This window comes from Cyprinus carpio, chromosome A13 (genome assembly GCF_018340385.1).
Source record: "Cyprinus carpio isolate SPL01 chromosome A13, ASM1834038v1, whole genome shotgun sequence".
Taxonomy (NCBI): Eukaryota; Metazoa; Chordata; class Actinopteri; order Cypriniformes; family Cyprinidae; genus Cyprinus; species Cyprinus carpio.
In genome coordinates, this window is record NC_056584.1 from 226,581 (window position 1) to 247,883 (window position 21,303).

Sequence of the window (21,303 nt, forward strand, 5' to 3'; positions counted from 1 at the left end):
TATAGCCATTGTCTCCTTGTTAAAGTATGCACACTAAACGATGAATAAAACTGAGGGTAAAAAAAAAAAACCTAATATTTTAATAATTTTTAAAGTCTTGGACCGAGAAAGGAAAAAACAACAAAAATATATTCATGGAATGCATTTGAAAATAAATGATGAAGGCATAGTAAATGTTTCTGAGACCATTTTAATGTTACCTTCATACAGCAAAAAAGTTGAAAGTCTGTTAATTTTAATAATATATATATATATATATATATATATATATATATATATTATATAGATATATATATATATATATATATATAATATATATATATATTAAATATCAACATAAAAACCATTGGGACATAAAATGGACATAAAAGTGCATCCCAAAATGGTTAAGACAGGCTACATTTAGAATTTCTTTTTAAATAGCCCTTTTACATTTTTTTCCAAAGAAATGGTCAAAGTGTGAGAGATTTAAAAATAAGGTTAATAGCTACAATTTATCAAAATTATTTACAACTCTTACTGTTTTTCCCCCTATTTTGCTCATTCCCACGAAAACATGGCTTTTCCACCCCAAAACTGGTAAGTTAGTAAGATAAATTTTATTCAAGTCTATGCGCGCCACTGAATGTGGGTACTATGTAGAGAAAAGATGCGGTTGAACCCACGCATTCAGAGCAGCACCAAGGCTTAATTATTGAGGGTGACCCCCGATTGCTCAAACCAAATAGAGTTTTAGCAAGAAGCTCTTAGCCATTCAGTTATAATTGGTGTATTCGGTCATAACAAGCATATGCGTTTTAGCACAATGGGTGGACTCTAAAAGGAACCTCAACAGCACATTAAAACTGCATTACTTCTTCCAAGAAGTGTACTCAAGATCTTTCTGGTCTCGATGCGCACACCGTTCCAAAAGCGCACACGTCTCCAAAGGTGCACGTTTTAGCACACAAAAGAGTTGACATTGTTTGAGTTTTAACAAGAGGTGTACATATGGCATCCGGGTTGTAATTAAATGTTTTTAAGTTGTTGTTTTTGTCTGCGCAGTGAAGTTTCCTTTTCTTCTTTATGTGCAGCCTTTTCCGAGTCTGAACAAGAGAGAAGAATTAAATAGCTTTTCTGCCAGTTTGGAACAAATGGATGGCAAAAAGCTGGTCAGCGAGTTTTAGTCCTTGATTGCCTTCTTAAGATGCCCTTCAGACAAAGGCTGGGGATGAAAATAAAGCCCCACCTGGTACTTCTGTTTGCTAAAATAATAAGAAATAGATTTCGTTTCATAAATAATTGCAACAGATTGTAAAGTGCAGCAGTTGAAGAAGTATCAATCAAGAGAGCGAGGCCAGGTATCACCTGCTCTTCAGTAAGACGCATTTATTGTTAAATCAGGTTCTTTGCGATATCTATGATTTCCACAGCAACAGGTCGCTTATGTTTGCCCATACTTTGCATAACAAGCAAGATATTACTAGGCACTGATAAAAATCGGGGGACAAATCTGACAATCCCAAACCCACACCTGTCCCGCGATATCCCAATATGGATCTGGCATCAAAAGTTATTTGTAAAGCGGTAATATTTGGTTTACTTTGGATAATTTCGAGGCCTTTATAACAGCAGGACATCATCCCCTATCTCCTTGCTTTATTTGTCCATTTTATTGAAAGCATATGGTTATCAGATGTCCTACAATTTATAAATACATATTTAGTTAGACTGGCGATGAGTGCCTTTGTGGACACTTGGGCACCACGGTAAATATTTTGCGCCCATAACAGTGCTCTTGGTCTCTTCAATAAATGTAGATTTATCAAGGCTTGGGGGCTTGGGGCCAAGTGTAAACTCGTGCTATCCGACCATGTTGAAAGTCTTTTGTTTGCAACTGCTACCAAATTTACGATGCGCACTTGATGTTCTTAATAACGGACTCTGTTTGGAGACACCAGTGCGCACGCATTTTGTTTTCTATGCAAATGTTCCTGTGCATAATATTCTGTTTTCATTGTACTATAGAAGTGTTGCTGCACACAAGCACAAGTTATTTAACATATTCTTCAATCAAATATTATTTCCCCAGGGTTTTGTGCACTACAGTACAATTTACGCACAGGAATATCGCCACAAGGCGCACAACGGCAATAACACTAAAATAACACGGTGTATCAGTAATTCTTTTCAGTTTCGAATAATAAAAAAAATATTGCTGAAACTTATATGTTAAGTGCCAATAAAAAGTCAATTAACCATGTACAGTATGTTCACAATACCTACATGATGTGTAAACGCAAATCACATAAGACTATTCCTGCTCCATATCCGTGAACTTTTTCTATCATCCAGAAGTTGATGTTTGAGAAAACCTCATGCATAAACTGTACCATTATTACATTTCAGTAATGATGAATTATAGAATTTATTGCAAAATAAAGGCTTATAAGCCACTATATTTGCAATAAGCTGCAATAAGCTCGTGATAAAATTGTTTTAGATAAATGCACGAGTGCTACTATAAACAATAACAACAACAGACAACTATAGAAAACTTCACCTGACATATTCTACCCTGTTTTTAAACCCCCTCTTAGTTTATTTCTTAAACCTGAAGGTAAATTTCGGAAAGGGCCGTCTCTGATTGGCCACTTGACTCTATTTGTTTATCCTAGAGCGCAGATAGGATAAAGGGACATAAATGACGAATGGGCGCATCACCCTCTTTTGTTCCTTTGATTTATATATTAAGGGAATGAAAGGAGACTGCATGTTGCTCACTGGTGGACAGGACGCGCAGTGCTGTAGACCAACACCCTCACTGAACCCCGGTTTCACTGAGACAGTCTGCAAGCCAAGAGGTAAGCATCTGGATAATAAAAGGTTTCTTATAGGTTGTTATCCAAGACCTTGGACTGAAGTTGTCCTGTTGTGTTTTTCATGTACAGAATGACTCCAGGGTCCACGTGCGCGTCGGTAGGAAGGAATGGAACATTCAAATCTAACTGGAGTTCAGCATTAGATCTCAAGTCTGGATCCACAGACATTACCAAAAGCCAGCAAATCAAATGCAACAGAGAAATTGACATTGACAGCATAGACTCGGCGACGAAGGAATGCTCATCTACCGTCAACGAAGAGAACACAAGAAGTAAAAGAATTAAGAAAAAGATGCCAGTTAAATCAGCTAGCAGACAACGTGGGAATCGCAGAGTGAAGGCAAATGACAGAGAAAGGCACCGCATGCATAAGCTGAACTCCGCCCTGGATACTCTGAGAAGCGTGCTTCCAACTTTTCCCGATGACGCGAAACTGACTAAAATTGAGACTTTGAGATTCGCGCACAATTACATTTGGGCATTGTCGGAAACATTGAGAATTGCAGACCATGTTCGGCAAACTTCAAATCACGATCGGGATCAGGAGAACCTCACTGTGCCAAATGCTTGCATGGATACGCGTTATAGCGCATGTAGCGCACGCGCGTCCAAATGGCACTCCACAAACTCATCATCAAATTGGCAAGAAACTCAAGGCTACTACGCTGACATGTTACTAGAGGGATTTAACTGCAATTTTCGGGACAATCTGACATTTAATCTGATCTGCGAGTAGCAAAGCAAATCTTGCCCCTTGCTGTAAAGACCACGATAAGGACATATAAAGCAGGTCATCATAAGTGTAGAAATGTTATTTTCCGTTTATGCCTTAAGACAAACGTCATGATTTAATCCCTTAAATTATACAAATTATTTATTGTATGTTTCCAGTCATTTTTATACGCAAGGGAAGTTTAAACGCAAAATAACTATTTTCTTTAGATTGCCAGCTCTTAACACTAAAATATATGTTTGACGGTAATAGTCATATAGTTGTTGTAAATATGTGTTATTTCCTTCTTTTTAATTTAAGCAAATTAATTTTGTAAAAATCATAATAAATAAATATTGAAACTGCTTTAGTGTTTCGTCAAAACTTTAACTGTTGTCCTGCATGCTTTCTGCGCATGCGCTCTACTTACCTGCGCTTCCCAGATCAACAGGTAAATAGTTGCTCAGAATTGGGTAGACGGGGGTTATTGTTCAATGTCACATTTTCTGAAAATAAATTTCGTCAACAACATCACAAGTAGATCTAGATTTGACCTATTATCATTTAGTCAGGTGTTAATATATTTCTCTATTTATATTTATTTATATTTATATTTCTTTATTCTTGCAATAACTGAGTAATTAGGTTCACTTTTACAAGACAGCTTCTTTGAGATTTCTTACAGCTGCACAAAAAAGCTATATTGTACTCTGACTGAAGTGTGAGTGGGCTGATGCTTACAATACAACACTAGAGTATTTAGTCATTTATTCAGCTGTATTTATAATGCTTTTGAAAAGCATCATTTTCAAAGAAATAAACCATAGAGAAATTTCACAATGGATATGCAACGTTTTATTTCTAGCAAGGCTGAACATGTTATTTTCATACAAAAATATGGCGAATCCAAAAGACAATGTACATACATGTTGTGCTGTCTCCCTGATGAAAGAATAGATTTTTACATACGGTGTGCGTGGGGAATACAACCATGACAATTACACATAGAATGAATTTCAATGATCAGTTTATGTTTTTTTTTTTTTTTTTTTTTTTGAAAATCTGCAAATGCAATAAGTGGTCTTAAGATACCTTAGCACCAATTATATGAGCCTTTTATACAATGAGATAAATGTATGGAATGACAAGGACACTGGAATGTATGATAAAAATAGCACTTAATCTGGATAGACTATATTAACATATTTAGGTGATGTCTAATCACAATTTCCTGATTACTGTTGCCAAAGTCTATTTATATCCATGCACATCTGTCTGAGTATGTAAGAGCTTCATTCATATTGGCAACAATGCAGCCTCACTGAAAGACTATCCAAATAAAGTGTTACAGATTTCCAAAGGAATTCCCAACATAAGGGAATGTGCAGTTTTAAAGTAGAATGTGGGAAACATTCTACTTTGGAAAAACAGTGACAACATCATAACCCTCTGGAGGAGTGACGTGTTCACGTGCGTGTTTCTCGCAGTAAATCTTGTCCTCGACAAAAAAGTGTCCTTTTTGCTTAAGATTGATCCCACAGTCTGTGCAGACGTAGCATTCTGGGTGGCGAAACTTATCTCGAACTTTGACAGTCAATCCTCTTTATAACCAAATAAAGAGAGAAAAGTTGTTTAGGAAAACATGTTTGCAAAAAATCCAACAATTATAATGAAATAATGAACAGAGAGCAAAATCCACAGTATTATAAAGAAATTGAGTTCCAAAACGTTCCACTAGATGGCAACACTGGCATAACACCACAATGGCACAATACATGCAACTGTTATAAAATGCATTTCATTAAAACTTCTCCTATAAAGATAAAGCAAAAAAAGTGAAACTTACACAATCCCTGAACCACATTTGTCACAAAGAGAGAGCTTTTCAGGGTTCCCAACCGTTGGCTCCATTTTTGGGGTGGGGGCTTTGACACTTCTGAAGCCTGAGGGTTTTTCTGTATCACCTGACACAGAGAAACAGTGATCTATTTAATGCTATGGCTTTCTTTTATAAGCCTAAAAATCTGAAGCAGAATGTGTTTCACAGCTGTAGTCAAAGACATGGCTTTAGAAACTGATGATTATCAATGACCAGAATCACAGACACCTATTTTGTCAAGAGAAGCTAAGGCCTGGTGGGTAACCTGTGTGTAATTCAGACACAATGTAGTATGGTATACAAGGAAAGGTGTATGAGATTATACCAGTTTCCAGGATCTCCTGCAGAACTTTAAAAGAGGCAGACTGGCGAGGAGGCTCATTGGATTCTTGATTCTCCTGCAGCATTTTGTACACTTCAGAGTCTGCAGCTAATGCAGGTATTGGCTGGCCAGGTCTACAGGGATCTGGGCTATAAAACATGCAAAAGGTCACAATGATGACAGCCACAAGACAAACAATATTATCTCAAAAGTATTATATTATTTAACTCACATCCTAAATGGCTAGTTTTGGCCCCAAAAGACATAAATTCAAATAACTATACTAATACAGCACAAAACTGGAATGAGTGTAGCACATAATGATATACAAATGTTTCATAATAAGTAGAAAAAAAAAACATCTTTTAAAATCTGGTTGAAAACACTTGCGAGCGCCCACCCTTTCTGGCCGACGCCTCCTGGCTCTCTCTTTTTTTTTCGTTTGAGAGAGATAAATACTTTGTAAAAATATAATAAATAAATATTGAAAAATGCTTTAGTGTTTCGCACACCTTTAATATGTTGTCGCATGCTGTGCGCATGCGCTCTATTACCTGCGCTTCCCAGACACCAGCTAAATAGTTGCTCAGAATTGGGTAGAGGGGGTTATGTCATGTCACATTTCTGGAAAATAAAAATTTCGTCAACAACATCACAAGTAGATCTAGATTTGACCTATTATCATTTAGTCAGGTGTTAATATATTTCTCTTTTTATTATTTATATTTATATTTCTTTATTCTTGCAATAATTGAGTAATTAGGTTCACTTTTTTTACAAGACAGCTTCTTTGAGATTTTCTTACAGCTGCACAAAAAAGCTATATTGTATCTGACTGAAGTGTGAGTGGGCTGATGCTTACAATACAACACTAGAGTATTTAGTCATTTATTCAGCTGTCTTTATAATGCTTTGAAAAGCATCATTTTCAAAGAAATAAACCATTAGAGAAATTTCACAATGGATATGCAACGTTTTATTTTCTAGCAAGGCTGAACATGTTATTTTCATACAAAATATGGCGCATCCAAAAGACAATGTACATACATAGAATAGATTTTACATACGGTGTGCGTAGGGGAATACAACCATGATTACACAATTTCATGATCAGTTAATGTTTTTTTTTTTTTTTTTTTTTTGAAAATCTGCAAATGCAATAAGTGGTCTTCAGATACCTAGCACCAATTATATGAGCCTTTTATACAATGAGATAAATGTATGGAATGACAAGGACACTGGAATGTATGATAAAAATAGCACTTAATCTGGATAGACTATATTCACATATTTAGGTGATGTCTAATCACAATTTCCTGAATTACTGTTGCCAAAGTCTATTTATATCCATGCACATCTGTCTGAGTATGTAAGAGCTTCATTCATATTGGCAACAATGCAGCCTCACTGAAAGACTATCCAAATAAAGTGTTACAGATTTCCAAGGAATCCCCACATAAGGAATGTGCAGTTTTTTAAAGTAGCAATGTGGGAAACATTCTACTTTGGAAAAAAAACAGTGACAACATCATAACCCTCTGGAGGAGTGAAGTGACGGTTCACGTGCGTGTTTCTCGCAGTAAATCTTGTCCTCGACAAAAAAGTGTCCTTTTTGCTTTTAAGATTGATCCCACAGTCCTGTGCAGACGTAGCATTCTGGGTGGCGAAACTTATCTCGAACTTTGACAGTCAATCCTCTTATAACCAAATAAAGAGAGAAAAGTTGTTTAGGAAAACATGGTTTGCAAAAAAACCACCACAATTATAATGAAATAATGAACAGAGAGAGCAAAATCCACAGTATTATAAAGAAATTGCGAGTTCCAAAACGTTCCCACTAGATGGCAACACTGGCATAACACCCACATGCACAATACATGCAACTGTTTCTAAAATGCAGTTCATTAAAACTTCGCCTATAAAGATAAGCAAAAAAAGTGAAACTTACACAATCCCTGAACCACATTTGTCACAAAGAGAGAGCTTTTCAGGGTTCCCAACCGTGGCTGATCCAATTTTTGGGGGTGCGGGGGCTTTTGACACTTCTGCAGCCTGAGGGTTTTTTCTGTATCACCTGACACAGAGGAACAGTGATCTATTTTATGCTATGGCTTTTCTTTTATAAAGCCTAAAAATCTGAAACAGAATGTGTTTCACAGCTGTAGTCCAAAGACATGGCTTTAGAAACTGAGGATTATCAATGACCAGAATCACAGACACCTATTTTGTCAAGAGAAGCTAAGGCTGGTGGGTAACCTGTGTGTAATTCAGACACAATGTAGTATGGTATACAAGGAAAGGTGTATGAGATTATACCAGTTTCCAGGATCTCCTGCAGAACTTTAAAAGAGGCAGACTGGCGAGGAGGCTCATTGGATTCTTGATTCTCCTGCAGCATTTTGTACACTTCAGAGTCTGCAGCTAATGCAGGTATTGGCTGGCCAGGTCTACAGGGATCTGGGCTATAAAACATGCAAAAGGTCACAATGATGACAGCCACAAGACAAACAATATTATCTCAAAAGTATTATATTATTTAACCTCAATCCTAAATGGCTAGTTTTGGCCCCAAAAGACATAAATTCAAATAACTATACTAATACAAGCACAAAACTGGAATGAGTGTAGCACATAATGATATACAAAATGTTCATAATAAGTAGAAAAAAAAAACATCTTTTAAAAAATACCTGGTTGAAAACACTTGTTAATTCATAGAAACTTTGTATTCATGCTGGTACCTGTCATATTGGTTTTGAAAAACCGTACATTTATATACAGCTATACACAAGAAAAGTTTAAATTTAAAGATAGATATTTATAATTGCATGTATTTATAAAAAAAATTCCTATTTCAAATAAAGGCTGTCGTTTTGAACTTTGTACTACTCATCAAAGAACCTTGAAAACAATGTATCATGATTTCCACCAAAAACATTAAGCAGTACGGGACAAGACAAGATGGTCCGCTGTCCCTATTTCTTTTGCGACTGTGGTTGAAAAACTATCAATATATATTTGACCACAGACAGACATTTAACCAGTTGTTGTAGGGTGCCTTTCACAACATATTTCACTGCTGACAACATTCTGTTGTTTGTCAAAATCCTAGCGAGTCTATTCCGCCTTTACTCTCCCCCATTACTAGATTCAGGAAATTATCAGTTTCACTGTAAATTGGGAAAAAAGTGAATTGATGCCTGTTACTTACAATATTAGTAAGGAGTTCCTAAGATCTACCCCTGTTTTAAAATTAGCAGGAAAACTCTTTCACATACCTAGAGGCTATAATAACCAAAAACCCCAAATATCTACTTAGAAGTCAACTGGCAAAAGAGAATTGACCAGTTAAAAAAATAGCATAGATTACTGGAGCACATTACCAGTATCAATGATTGGTTCCTTCATTTATTTCAGTCAATCCCTTCATGTATACCACAATCATACTTTAAACAATTAGATAAGATATAAAACAGTGAGAATCAATAAAGAGCATCTGTTAAAGCCAAAAGAAAAAGGCGGACTTGGGTTACCTTTTTTTAAAGCATACTACTGGGTACGCATCTGAACATATTTTCCTGATGGAAAGCTGACATGAGATACATGATTGGCTTAAAATTGAACAGGCCCTTTGTTCCAATTCATCACTGCAGGCACTGTGCAACAGTCCAGGGAAGATTAATAAGCTTATTTATAACAACCATTTTTTGATAGTCAAATCCCTAAAAAATCTGGAAACAAATTAGAACATATATTAAAGCTCCTAATGTGTTTGTGGATAGCCCCATATGTGAAAACCATGCCTTTATCCCCACGCTCAATGACATGCGTTTTTCAGTGTGGAAGCAGAAGGGAATAGGGCATATTAGCTCACTCTACCTGAATGGAAATGTCTTTTTCTTTGAAGAGCTACAATCAGAGTTTCAGCTACCCAGTTTCTTTTTTTTTTAAGGTACTTGCAAATTAGAGACTACGTCAGAAAAACATCTTCCCAATTTCATGCGATTTAGAAATCATGACATATTAAAGGAAATACATTGCTTTAACGCTGGTAATTGTTAAGCAGTGTCATATTTCTACAAAATATTAATTGGCCAGATGGACAGTGGATACAACTCTAATCAGGAAAGCATGGAAAGAAGATGTGGGCTTCACTATTGAGGAGGAAGGATTGGAAGGAATGTTTGCCGAATATACATGAATGTTCTATAAATGCTACACATAACTTAATTAAATGAATCTTTTCATAGGCTATACATGTGTAACCTAAATTACATAAGATTTTCCCAGGGGTGTTGCCAAAATGTTATAAATGTAAAGCTGCAGAAGGGAAAAATGATTAACTCATTATGGACATGCAGCAAACTCCACAGGTACTGGACTGATATCTCTGACTTTTCTTTCAAAGTACATAAGTGGGAGATTGATCCAGACCCAATGATCGCTATATTATGGGTTTTTTGGTGAACATTCCTTTAACAGGCATAAACGCCAGTCTATCTTCTTATCTATGGTTCTTGCAAAGAGATTGATTTGTGGCTTAGTGAGCTGATGAATATTATACAGATAGAAAGATTATGATTTATTATGAACAATAACAAGTCAGATCTATTTCAGGAAATTTGGAATCCTATATTAGATCAGTTGGGTATATGATCCATATTGGTCATGTATACTGTTTGGTATTTTTTTATTTTATTTATATCTTTATTTGTTATTTTTTTGTATTCCTTCAAGATGTGATCATTGTGATCTTTTGATCGGATTTACCTTTTATATTGTATGTGTCAGAGATGTTTATCCCAGTCAATTAATACATTTTTCTGTTTACTTTTATTTTTGTAAACAAACTAAATCTGTACTGTACTGCTGTTGTTCTTTTTTGGACCACACTTTTTAATCTAGTTTATCTTGTATAAGAAAACCAAATAAAGTAAAAAAAAAATAAAAATTTTAAAATAAAAAATTAAGCAGAACAACTTTTTTTTCATGTCGATAATAAGAAATATTTCTTGAGAAATTAATTTCTAGAAATCAAGAAAATGATTTCTGAAAGATCATGTGACTGAATAAATGACATTTTAAAATATATTAAAATAGAATCATTATTTTCAATTGTAATAATTTTTACTTTTATTGTATTTTTGCAGTATTGTGAACATAAGAGGACTTAGTTAAAGTAAAAAAAAAAAAAATTGTCTTTTCATCTCACGTCATCATTATCAGTCATAAAGGTTGGCAGGTTATCGAGAGAGGGACTCTCTATAATTTCATTTCCTGATTTATGTTTTTTTTTTCTGCATGTTCATTGTACCACATAACTTTGTTACAAGTATGTCAATGAGGTGTGTATCATGCTTACTTCCTACTTGCTTCAATGGAGGCAGCAGAAGTCTGGACGTCATCCACTGCACTGTTGAAACTCTTAATGTTTTCAGAGGAATACAGGCCAGCAGGGGTATTGTACATGTTGGTGACCAACCTCGGACTGCCAGAATTGAAAGGAATGGAACTCCTGTTATGAGCAGAACCTGGTTGTTTCATCTCCTACAGAATAAAGAGCAGCTACTATGAGTATAAATCTCAAAAACATCTCAAACAGAACCGTAACTTTAAAAGGTTATTTCACCCAAAATGTCTTTGATCATTTACTCACCCTCATGTCATTCCAAACCTGTATGACTTATTGTCTTCTTTTTGTCCATATAATGAAAAATCTGTGGACTCTTATGTTGTTTTGGACTCCACTGACTTACACTGTATTTTTTCAAAAAACATCTTCTTTTTTGTTTTTCACAAAAGAAATACAGTCATAAAGATTTGGAATGACATGAGGGAGAGTAAATGATGACAGAATTTCATTTTTGGGTGATTTATCCCTTTAAGACACAAAAGCAAAGCCAAAAGACTAAAATAATTTCTTTAGAATGGCAGTAAAATTTAATTTTACAACAGGAGAAAAAAAGAAAACAGACACGGAGAAGTTTTTTCCACACTAATGACTAAGGTTTTAATGACTTTCGTCTGTTAACAACATATTTAACAGTTGTTTCTTATTATGTTTCTCCCTCCGCTTAAATTGGGAAACATTTGTAACACTCAAACTATGTAGTCAAACTCCACACACTTCCTATGATCACTCACATTCTGACCCTAAATTTCCAACATACCCTGCAGGATGTGGATCTTGTGTCATGGTTTTGGCTGATAAAACTCCCTGGTCTCTATGGCATGACATTAACAATGACTTTACTTTGGTAGCCTATGGTGCCATGCCTTTATTTGTTTAGCGGCTATGGTTCTGTTATGTATGACAGTCTCATGCACTACAACGGGTTTAAAGCTACTGAAAATGATCAAGGGTCCATTTAAAAAACGACTCAGCTCCCAAATAAGCAGAGCTAAAACGCACCTGGGTTTCTTTATTTGCCAGATTCATCTTGTATGGATTGGTCTTTCCTTCTTCAGTGACCAGTGGGGACCACATTTTTGTCTCTGATCTGCAAAAAATGGTAAACATATAAAATCATCATGGCTAAATAAAAATGGTCTGTGCCCAGTGTGAGAGTCTCAGGCAAGTTGATGCAATTGTACTGATCTTGTATTGTGTAAGTTTACATGGCATAAAAACACATTGGGTTGTCTGTCATATATAGAATGTCGTTGTTGTAAATTCTGCTGATTTAGACTTGTCACCCAAGTGTTGTTACCTAGCTGAATGACACACATGAGGATATGTTGAAATTGTGAGAATGACTTGTGACAGACTTTAGTAAAAAAAAAAAAAAAAAAAGAAAGAGAGAGAGAGATGAAAATTAGACCCAGCAGCATTTTACAGGTCCTTCTCAAAAAATTAGCATATTGTGATAAAAGTTCATTATTTTCCATAATGTAATGATAAAATTTAACTTTCATATATTTTAGATTCATTGCAAACCAACTGAAATATTTCAGGTCTTTTATTGTTTTAATACTGATGATTTTGGCATACAGCTCATGAAAACCCTAAGTTCCTATCTCAAAAAATTTGCATATTTCATCCGACCAATAAAAGGAAAGTGTTTTTAATACAAAAAAAAAGTCAACCTTCAAATAATTATGTTCAGTTATGCACTCGATACTTGGTCGGGAATCCTTTTGCAGAAATGACTGCTTCAGTGCGGCGTGGCATGGAGGCAATCAGCCTGTGGCACTGCTGAGGTGTTATGGAGGCCCAGGATGCTTCGATAGTGGCCTTAAGCTCATCCAGAGTGTTGGGTCTTGCTTCTCTCAACTTTCTCTTCACAATATCCCACAGATTCTCTATGGGGTTCAGGTCAGGAGAGTTGGCAGGCCAATTGAGCACAGTAATACCATGGTCAGTAAACCATTTACCAGTGGTTTTGGCACTGTGAGCAGGTGCCAGGTTGTGCTGAAAAACGAAATCTTCATCTCCATAAAGCTTTTTCAGCAGATGGAAGCATGAAGTGCTCCAAAATCTCCTGATAGCTAGCTGCATTGACCCTGCCCTTGATAAAACACAGTGGACCAACACCAGCAGCTGACATGGCACCCCAGACCATCACTGACTGTGGGTACTTGACACTGGACTTCAGGCATTTTGGCATTTCCTTCTCCCCAGTCTTCCTCCAGACTCTGGCACCTTGATTTCCGAATGACATGCAAAATTTGCTTTCATCCGAAAAAAGTACTTTGGACCACTGATCAACAGTCCAGTGCTGCTTCTCTGTAGCCCAGGTCAGGCGCTTCTGCCGCTGTTTCAAAAGCACACGCCTGTGCACGGTGGCTCTGGATGTTTCTACTCCAGACTCAGTCCACTGCTTCCGCAGGTCCCCCAAGGTCTGGAATCGGTCCTTCTCCACAATCTTCCTCAGGGTCCGGTCACCTCTTCTCGTTGTGCAGTGTTTTTTTTTGCCACACTTTTGCCTTCCCACAGACTTCCCACTAAGGTGCCTTGATACAGCACTCTGGGAACAGCCTATTTGTTCAGAAATTTCTTTCTGCGTCTTACCCTCTCGCTTGAGGGTGTCAATGATGGCCTTCTGGACAGCAGTCAGGTCGGCAGTCTTACCCATGATTGCGCGGTTTTGAGTAACGAACCAGGCTGGGAGTTTTTAAAAGCCTCAGGAATCTTTTGCAGGTGTTTAGAGTTAATTGGTGATTCAGATGATTAGGTTAATAGCTCGTTTAGAGAACCTTTTCATGATATGCTAATTTTTTGAGATAGGAATTTTGGGTTTTCATGAGCTGTATGCCAAAATAGTGAGTATTAAAACAATAAAAGACCTAAAATATTTCAGTTGGTGTGCAATGAATATAAAATATATGAAAGTTTAATTTTTATCATTACATTATGGAAAATAATGAACTTTTTCACAATATGCTAATTTTTTGAGAAGGACCTGTACATGTGTGCAATGTATCTTCCACTGTGTCACAGAATATTAAATCTAGAATGTCTGGAAGAATTTAGTAAAAGAAAACTTTCTGTTTGTTTGGAAAATGTTGCATATATCATGATTTTCTGGGTGCTCTACATACTCATAGCTAATGATACATTTCAGGTAAACCACTGCATGTTTCCCTTTGCAATGTAATGCCCCACCTGTCAATGGAAAGCACCATTTCCTCTATGCAAGCTTTGATTTATTTTGTGCTTGCAGGGTGAGTCATGCCCTCTGTTGATTCTCCGTCTATGGCCAGGATCATGTCCCCAATACAAAGATCTGCTTGAGCCGCTTTGCTCCCTGGAGTCACCTGAAAAAGTCAAAACTGGTCATCTTCATCATAATCTAAAAGGCTGTAGAATTCACTATTGTGTAGTTTTTCATGCCCAAATTTTGACAATAACTCTTTGGTGTAGATTTCACTTGTTACATGATGACTTCCTCTATGTCAGGGTGTGCATCTTGTTTCTGAGAAAAACGTTGAGGTTAAACATGCACTCAGCAAGTTTTTATTTACATTTTGCTGACTCTTATATTGGGATGAATATCAACTAGAATGCAAGTTTGTTTATTCCTGAACTGCTGCTTCATACAAACTGCTTGTTTATTTTCTGGACACTCTCGGATCCAATCCTGACTAAAGGGTCGTTCAACGTCAAGGATGATAACTATAATGATAACCGAAACAATAACGTTTGATATTTGTTCTAATTCTGTGAGAATAGGATGAGCAACAGATGACATAACGGCAGGGCACGCTTACAATAAACAGAATGTTATTGGGCGTTGTGGACGCTAATTTATTTATCATTACAGTCATCGTTTTTGGTGTGAAATGGCCTTAATTTTTACACTGAGTACTGACAAGAAGTGGCCCCCATGAAAGAGAACCACTCTAGTAAAATAAATAGCTTATTCTAGAAATCTGATATTGGTGAACAATGTTTTCAAATAGTATTTCTTTATAACTTTTAGTTAACAAAAATATTGAGTGCCCCTTTAAGAGATGACAGGCAGCTTGTTGCGGTTGAAGGTACACGTTTTGAGTGTCATATTACCATTATAACATGCATTCAGGCCATGAATACTTGTAATGTTTGAAATCAAAACAGGTTAGGTGACTGAACACTAATCTGCGAAACCGTATGAAATCAAGTACAGAACTAATTCTATTTTGCGAAAGAACCTGTTTTTGCGTCAAGACGAACTAGTTATTCGCTAATTAGTTCCATTTGTTTCACGAAACAGTTAATCCAAGTGCTCGAGACATTGCAATTGCAACACTGACGTTCAGGTCGATATGGTCGCGTTCACGTGCGTTTTTGTTGGATGCTGCTGCTGCTGCATGTAGGCGTGATACGTTTTTGAGAAAGTTTATCCAGACTCTGGAGTATAATATGTTGGCCTGGTGATGTCTGTGAAATCCATTTACCCTCTGTGATAAATTATTTACAAATCCCAAAGTTAATTTCTTACCTCGAGATTGTCAGAGGTTGTTCGAAAATCTTTTCCCCGACCAGACGGAAGCCCCACGGTCCAGGACCATGTAAAACAACCCGTAAAGGCATTATACTTCCAAACACGGCTGGCGTATAGTAGTGCACTGTAATCTGTGCTATGAACTCCGCAGTGGAACTGTAGCGGGACAGGGCGTTCACTTTTGAAGAGACGATACCTGGGCGGAGCTTCCTCAGAAGCAAGCGAATAATAATGTCAAGTCTCTGTGCTGATAAGGGCTTATTTCCTATGTTTGTTTAGGGGGTGGACCGTTAGTCATCTTATATTGGAGTTTACCATGTATGGAAGAGCCAAATCCTGAGATTTGGTATGTGGCACTCCCAAATCCAGTCGAATTACTGGCATGGGGGGATATTCGCTTAGTGCATGACTTTACAGGACTAATGGATCACATTCTCAGCATTCCCAAAGAGCGGAACAAGTGCAGACAACACGGGCAACGCGGAAGCACAATGTCAATATTTAATTTACACTAGAGTTGTATAAACGTAATCAACAACACTTCCACAGAATGGATAGCCTACAGTAACAAGTGAAGACAGGCTGCTTTTTTATGAGAAGGGACATTTCAAAATGCTCCTCGAGTCAGTCTACAACAAGTTAAACTATGTCTGTGAGGACATTTTCCAAAGTTTTTTAATTTGTACTTTTTCAGATAAACTGCCTTAGTCAGGGGATGTATTACAAACAACTTCCTATCTTAATTTCATTCCATTAAAAAATGTTTCCTAAAATGTTAATGGTTAGTACAGATAAGGATTTTGAGATAGCATGTTATATAGAGCCAGGGGCTTTATCAATCTGTTTAGTAACCATGCCGGATGCAGTTAGATGACTTCATTTGGAACACTGAACTAAACGATCTTAACTTCTGAACATACCTCTTAACTTGGAAACACCCTTCCTGCAGAGTTTAACCCTGCTTAATAAACCTGCCTGTAATTATCAAGAGGTTCTAAAGTCTGTCAGTAACAGTTTCAGGTATGCCAAACTGAACTGTGCAGAATGGAAGAAAATAAAAAAATTAAAATAAAATAATAATCCACTTTTGCCTTCCCATGACTTCCCAATAGAGAGAGAGAGAGAGAGAAAATATGGTAGTTCGAGGAGAGAGAAATGTCAAATAATCAGTCATGCCCACAGAAACTATATTAGAAACTCTCATCACAAGCAGTTGACTTTTTTTTTTTTTTTTGTAATTTTAATGCTATAGGGTAACATACAAATGAAGCTAATTTACTAATTGGTTTTATTGCAGAAATGCATCATCACAGGCTGTGATAAAAACCCGTTTGTATTATTATTATAATTTTTTTTTTTTTTTGCAATGAGAAATTATGCAATAAAAATAAAAATTAAATTGAATATATGTATACAACTATATAGAGTAAACTATTAAAAATGGCAGTTATATATATATATATATATATTATATATATATATATATATAATATATATATAATATATATATATATGCTATATATATATAATTGCTATTTTAATAGTTATATAATTATAAAACTGCATTAGAAACCCCAGCAAAACAGTGATGACTTTTTTGTAATTTAATGCAAATTGATTAATTGATTAATTACTGTGGAAAATGGATCAATGCATTATCACAGTCTGTGAAATATCTGTTCATACATGACAAACCCACAAACTTTTTACTGCCACATATAGTGTATAGTGTGTGTATTTGCATTCAATTAGAAATTGTGAAATGTTAAATAATGTTAAATACAATAAATAAATATGTAACAAAGAAATAAAATGAAATATTAGTGCAAAATAAGAAAAACTACAATTAAATGAAATTAAAGTATCTACAGAGTAAAGGAAATAGCAATAAAATAATAAACAACAGCAAAGAAAAATTTAATACATTTTTAATACATCTCTCCACCACCACATAAAGGTTACAGGAATGGATCTTAATATCAGGCCTAATAAAATTTGTATTAAATCATTATTTTGCCTTAATCCCTAACAAAATTTTAAATGTGTGTTTCCATTAAAAGTTGAAGGCTATACATTTCTTACAGCCTGTTAACACTGAAGGAGCCTGTTGGCGGCGCCAGCGGTGCGTAATGTAGCCTACGCGCGCGCTCGGAGTTGAAGAGCAGAAATCAGATGTGTTGTAAACCCGCGACCAACAGAGGTCATCCTCAACACTCTGCGCTTTAAACACACGGACAGTTTTGAAATGTCTCAGTGTTGTTTTCGCTTCCACTTTTTTTTCCGTGATGACAGCACTGTGAACGATAGAACCACAAACACGCTGCATGTTCTCAAATCTCATATTTGCGTTCGACCTCAATAATCAAAGCGTTTGAGCGCGAGATCAAAACATCTCTGGAGGACATTAAATGTATGTCTTCAAGAGATTGTACCTACATTACACCAAGTAGATGTAAGTTGTAGATTTAGTAAGCCTTATAAAACCAAAATTTTAGTGTTTGGATGAGATAACAAGATAAAGATAGAGAAGTTCCCCAAGCTGTTCTTTTTAAAAGGCATGTTATTAATGTTGTTCCTCTTTGATAGTGAGCTCTGTTGGAAAAGCAGAAGTAGAGCATGTGGCCTGACAAACACCCGTACAAGTTTGGTGAAAGTATCGGCTCTGTGTTGTGTTTAAATCTTGTGGTTAGTCCCTGAGGCCCCTCTGCCGCTGGGGTACCGCTCAAATGTGTCATGAGCAGAGTTAGAAAGGTTGTCTTGTGATGTCATTGTGTGGGACTCAGTTCAGTAATGACAGGTGGAGCTCAAGAGTATATATGTTGTTGGAAGACGTCAGAGCATGTGGGAGAGTGAGATCGAGGGGCAGTGGTTTTGTTGAACAGGGGGCCAACGGTGACATTTTGAGCTGTTAACACCTTCTCCCTCCGTACCGCTCCCCCACCCACAGATTGACGCAGCTGGGTTTGACCAAGAGCACAAGCAGGTGTTCAGTGGTCAGATACAGCTGGTGATGGGGACAGGACATATTGTCTGTACTACAAAAAAAAAATTTAATAAAAAAAAAAAATAAAATAAATAAAAAAATAAGGCTTAGTGTGATAGATAGATAGATAGATAGATAGATAGATAGATAGATAGATAGATAGATAGATAGATTAGTAAACTGCATTACAAATGATAATTATTCTTTCATAATGTATTCTCCATAATATTTCATTAATAATAATTAATAATATTTAATTATTAATTGCCATCATCATAGATTTTAGCCATTCTGGAATTTATTAAGCTGTAAACATACTAACAAACAAAAAAAATGTTTTGACATTTATTTTATTACATTATATTGTAATATGGATATATTTTACACCTTTTTAATAAATTCATAATATTATTAAAACAATGAAATTATTTTAGATAAATGTTTTACAAATGCAATATTTAATAAATATTGTGCAAAATAAATAAATAAATAAATGTTGAAATTAAAATAGCATTAAATTGAACTCAAAATGGTCATATTCATTTCATACTTTTTAGAATATTTCATTAAATTAATATATTTGTTGTTGTTATAACCAATTTATGCAATTAATTCATGTATAAACTTTCAAATGTCTTTTGTTGATTATTTTATAACACTGGACGTATTTTACACAAAATACATTTTAATAAATCATTATTTTATCTTATTAAAGTAATTAAATTACTTCAATTAAGTCGTAAAAGTCTAAGGCTAAACTTTAAATGCAGTGTATGTTGCTGTGGTCAGAAGTGTCTGCAAAACTATTTCACTTTTAAAAGCACACAGCAGGAGAATTTTTCCTGGTTCGTTAGGTGTAGCTACATGTGGTTTAATCTAGGCATCTATACTATAAGTCTGTCTACATGTGTTTGAGCTTGTTTTATATGCTGTATTTCATGTTTATATGAGTCTGCATGAGAGTGATGGTGTTTGGAGGTGTGGCACTGAGTGAATGGAATGGTGATAAGTTCAGTATGTATCAATTTCAGCTCAGATCTGAGGCAGATAATTTGCAAGCACAGACTGTTCTAATGCAGGTCTCTATGTAGGGTTATAGGGATTTTCCAACTGTGCTGAAAACTGAGATTCATTGCACGAGATAAGCATTTCAGTCAAACACACAGGCAATATGTAATTAGACAAACCTTCAGGACACTTACACATGCCTCTCTTTCTCCAAGCAAAATTGTTTAATGAGTACCCTTGATTTTACAGTTGTATATTTGCTTGCTGAAGAGATTCTGAATGGGCATTGTGACCTTTGCTTTAGAACTTCAGATCAGAATAGTGTGAAAGTGGCGTGTTTTGTCTGCTACTCAAAAGATTTTCCATATTAAGCAGGATTTCAGATTCATACATTAATGTTCCTGGAAAAATATTGATGCAAAAGCAATTTTCACTAAGAAATTGCTAGTAAATCTGACAAATAATAACAAAGAAATAGCAGTAACACAATGAAATAAAATAGAGATCGACCGATAATCGGTTTTAAAGATTTTCCCTGATATTTAAGTAATCGGAAATAGTTTTTTGTAATATCGGATCCACCAATAAAGCCCATCTTTTTTGAACACACGACGTGCATCACTGCATCAGTGATGCATCACGTGCATCACTCAATCAACTTGACATAAGAGCCATTAATCCACAAATGAGATGCGTTATATAAATGCTTGATATGTAGTTTAAGCTTGGCGCTAACATGAATTAAATAAAACGCCTTAAAAGATCCACTAATAATATTAACATTTACTACATAACAACTGTTTCACCAACAAGCATCTAAATAATTACAGCTCTGTGGAATTTAATTATATCTATTATAAATGGCCATATACACTTTTTAAAAAAAATCCCTAAAATTTACAGTAATAAAAAACCTATTAAAGTTCTGAAATCTGATAAGTACTTCTGTAACGCACTGCTAACCACCAAAAGCAGGTGGTGATGAAGTCACATGATTACCAAAGCTCATCATAAGCAGCTTTTCCATAGAATGAGAAAGAAAATATAAATAGGACATATAACTGTTTCATTCACACAAATACTAAACACCATCATGATTGTAATAGACTGTAATGTGACCTTTCCTTGTAAACTTCCTCATTCTCCTGGTGAGAGCAGCACACAAGAGAAGGCAGTTCTTTGAGGCGTGTCATCCATTTCCCATCATGCATCAACGTGTGTGTGTGTGTGTGTGTGTGTGTGTGTGCTCGTGACGGAGGACAGGGGGAGGAGCTTGACTGGAACTGAGAAGTTTGGTTCTCTGTTTTGTTTTGCCCTGGCTTTGTTCCAGGGGCAGAAATGCTCTGACCGAACACGTATCATTGTAATGTAGACACACAAAAGACAAAAGACTTTGGAATCCCTTTTCAGCTCAGTGTTGAAATGTTGGTGACAAAAAATAATGATATTGTGTTAAGGTTAATGTGCTTTGGCTGGGAGTCAGGGCAGAAATCTACGTCTTGTTAAACACAGAAGCACTTATAGATATGACAAAGCATATACTGGAAAATAAGTAGGATTATATTAGGATTATACAGCCACCGCATCATTGTGGTCACAATTTTTCATGTCC

At 35.8% G+C, this 21,303-nt stretch overlaps 1 protein-coding gene and 1 pseudogene across 1 annotated transcript; one reads left to right on the forward strand and one right to left on the reverse strand.

Annotated features, from left to right (window-relative positions):
• Positions 1 to 2,666: 2,666 nt before the first annotated feature.
• Positions 2,667 to 3,808, forward strand: LOC109086440 (neurogenin-2-like). Its single transcript, XM_042769630.1, has 2 exons — positions 2,667 to 2,843; positions 2,931 to 3,808. Exon 2 carries the CDS (start codon positions 2,932 to 2,934, stop codon positions 3,595 to 3,597), a length of 666 nt encoding a protein of 221 aa, XP_042625564.1. The 5' UTR covers positions 2,667 to 2,843; position 2,931; the 3' UTR covers positions 3,598 to 3,808.
• Positions 3,809 to 4,630: 822 nt separating this feature from the next.
• On the reverse strand, positions 4,631 to 15,870 carry LOC122147166 (annotated as a pseudogene).
• Positions 15,871 to 21,303: the final 5,433 nt, after the last annotated feature.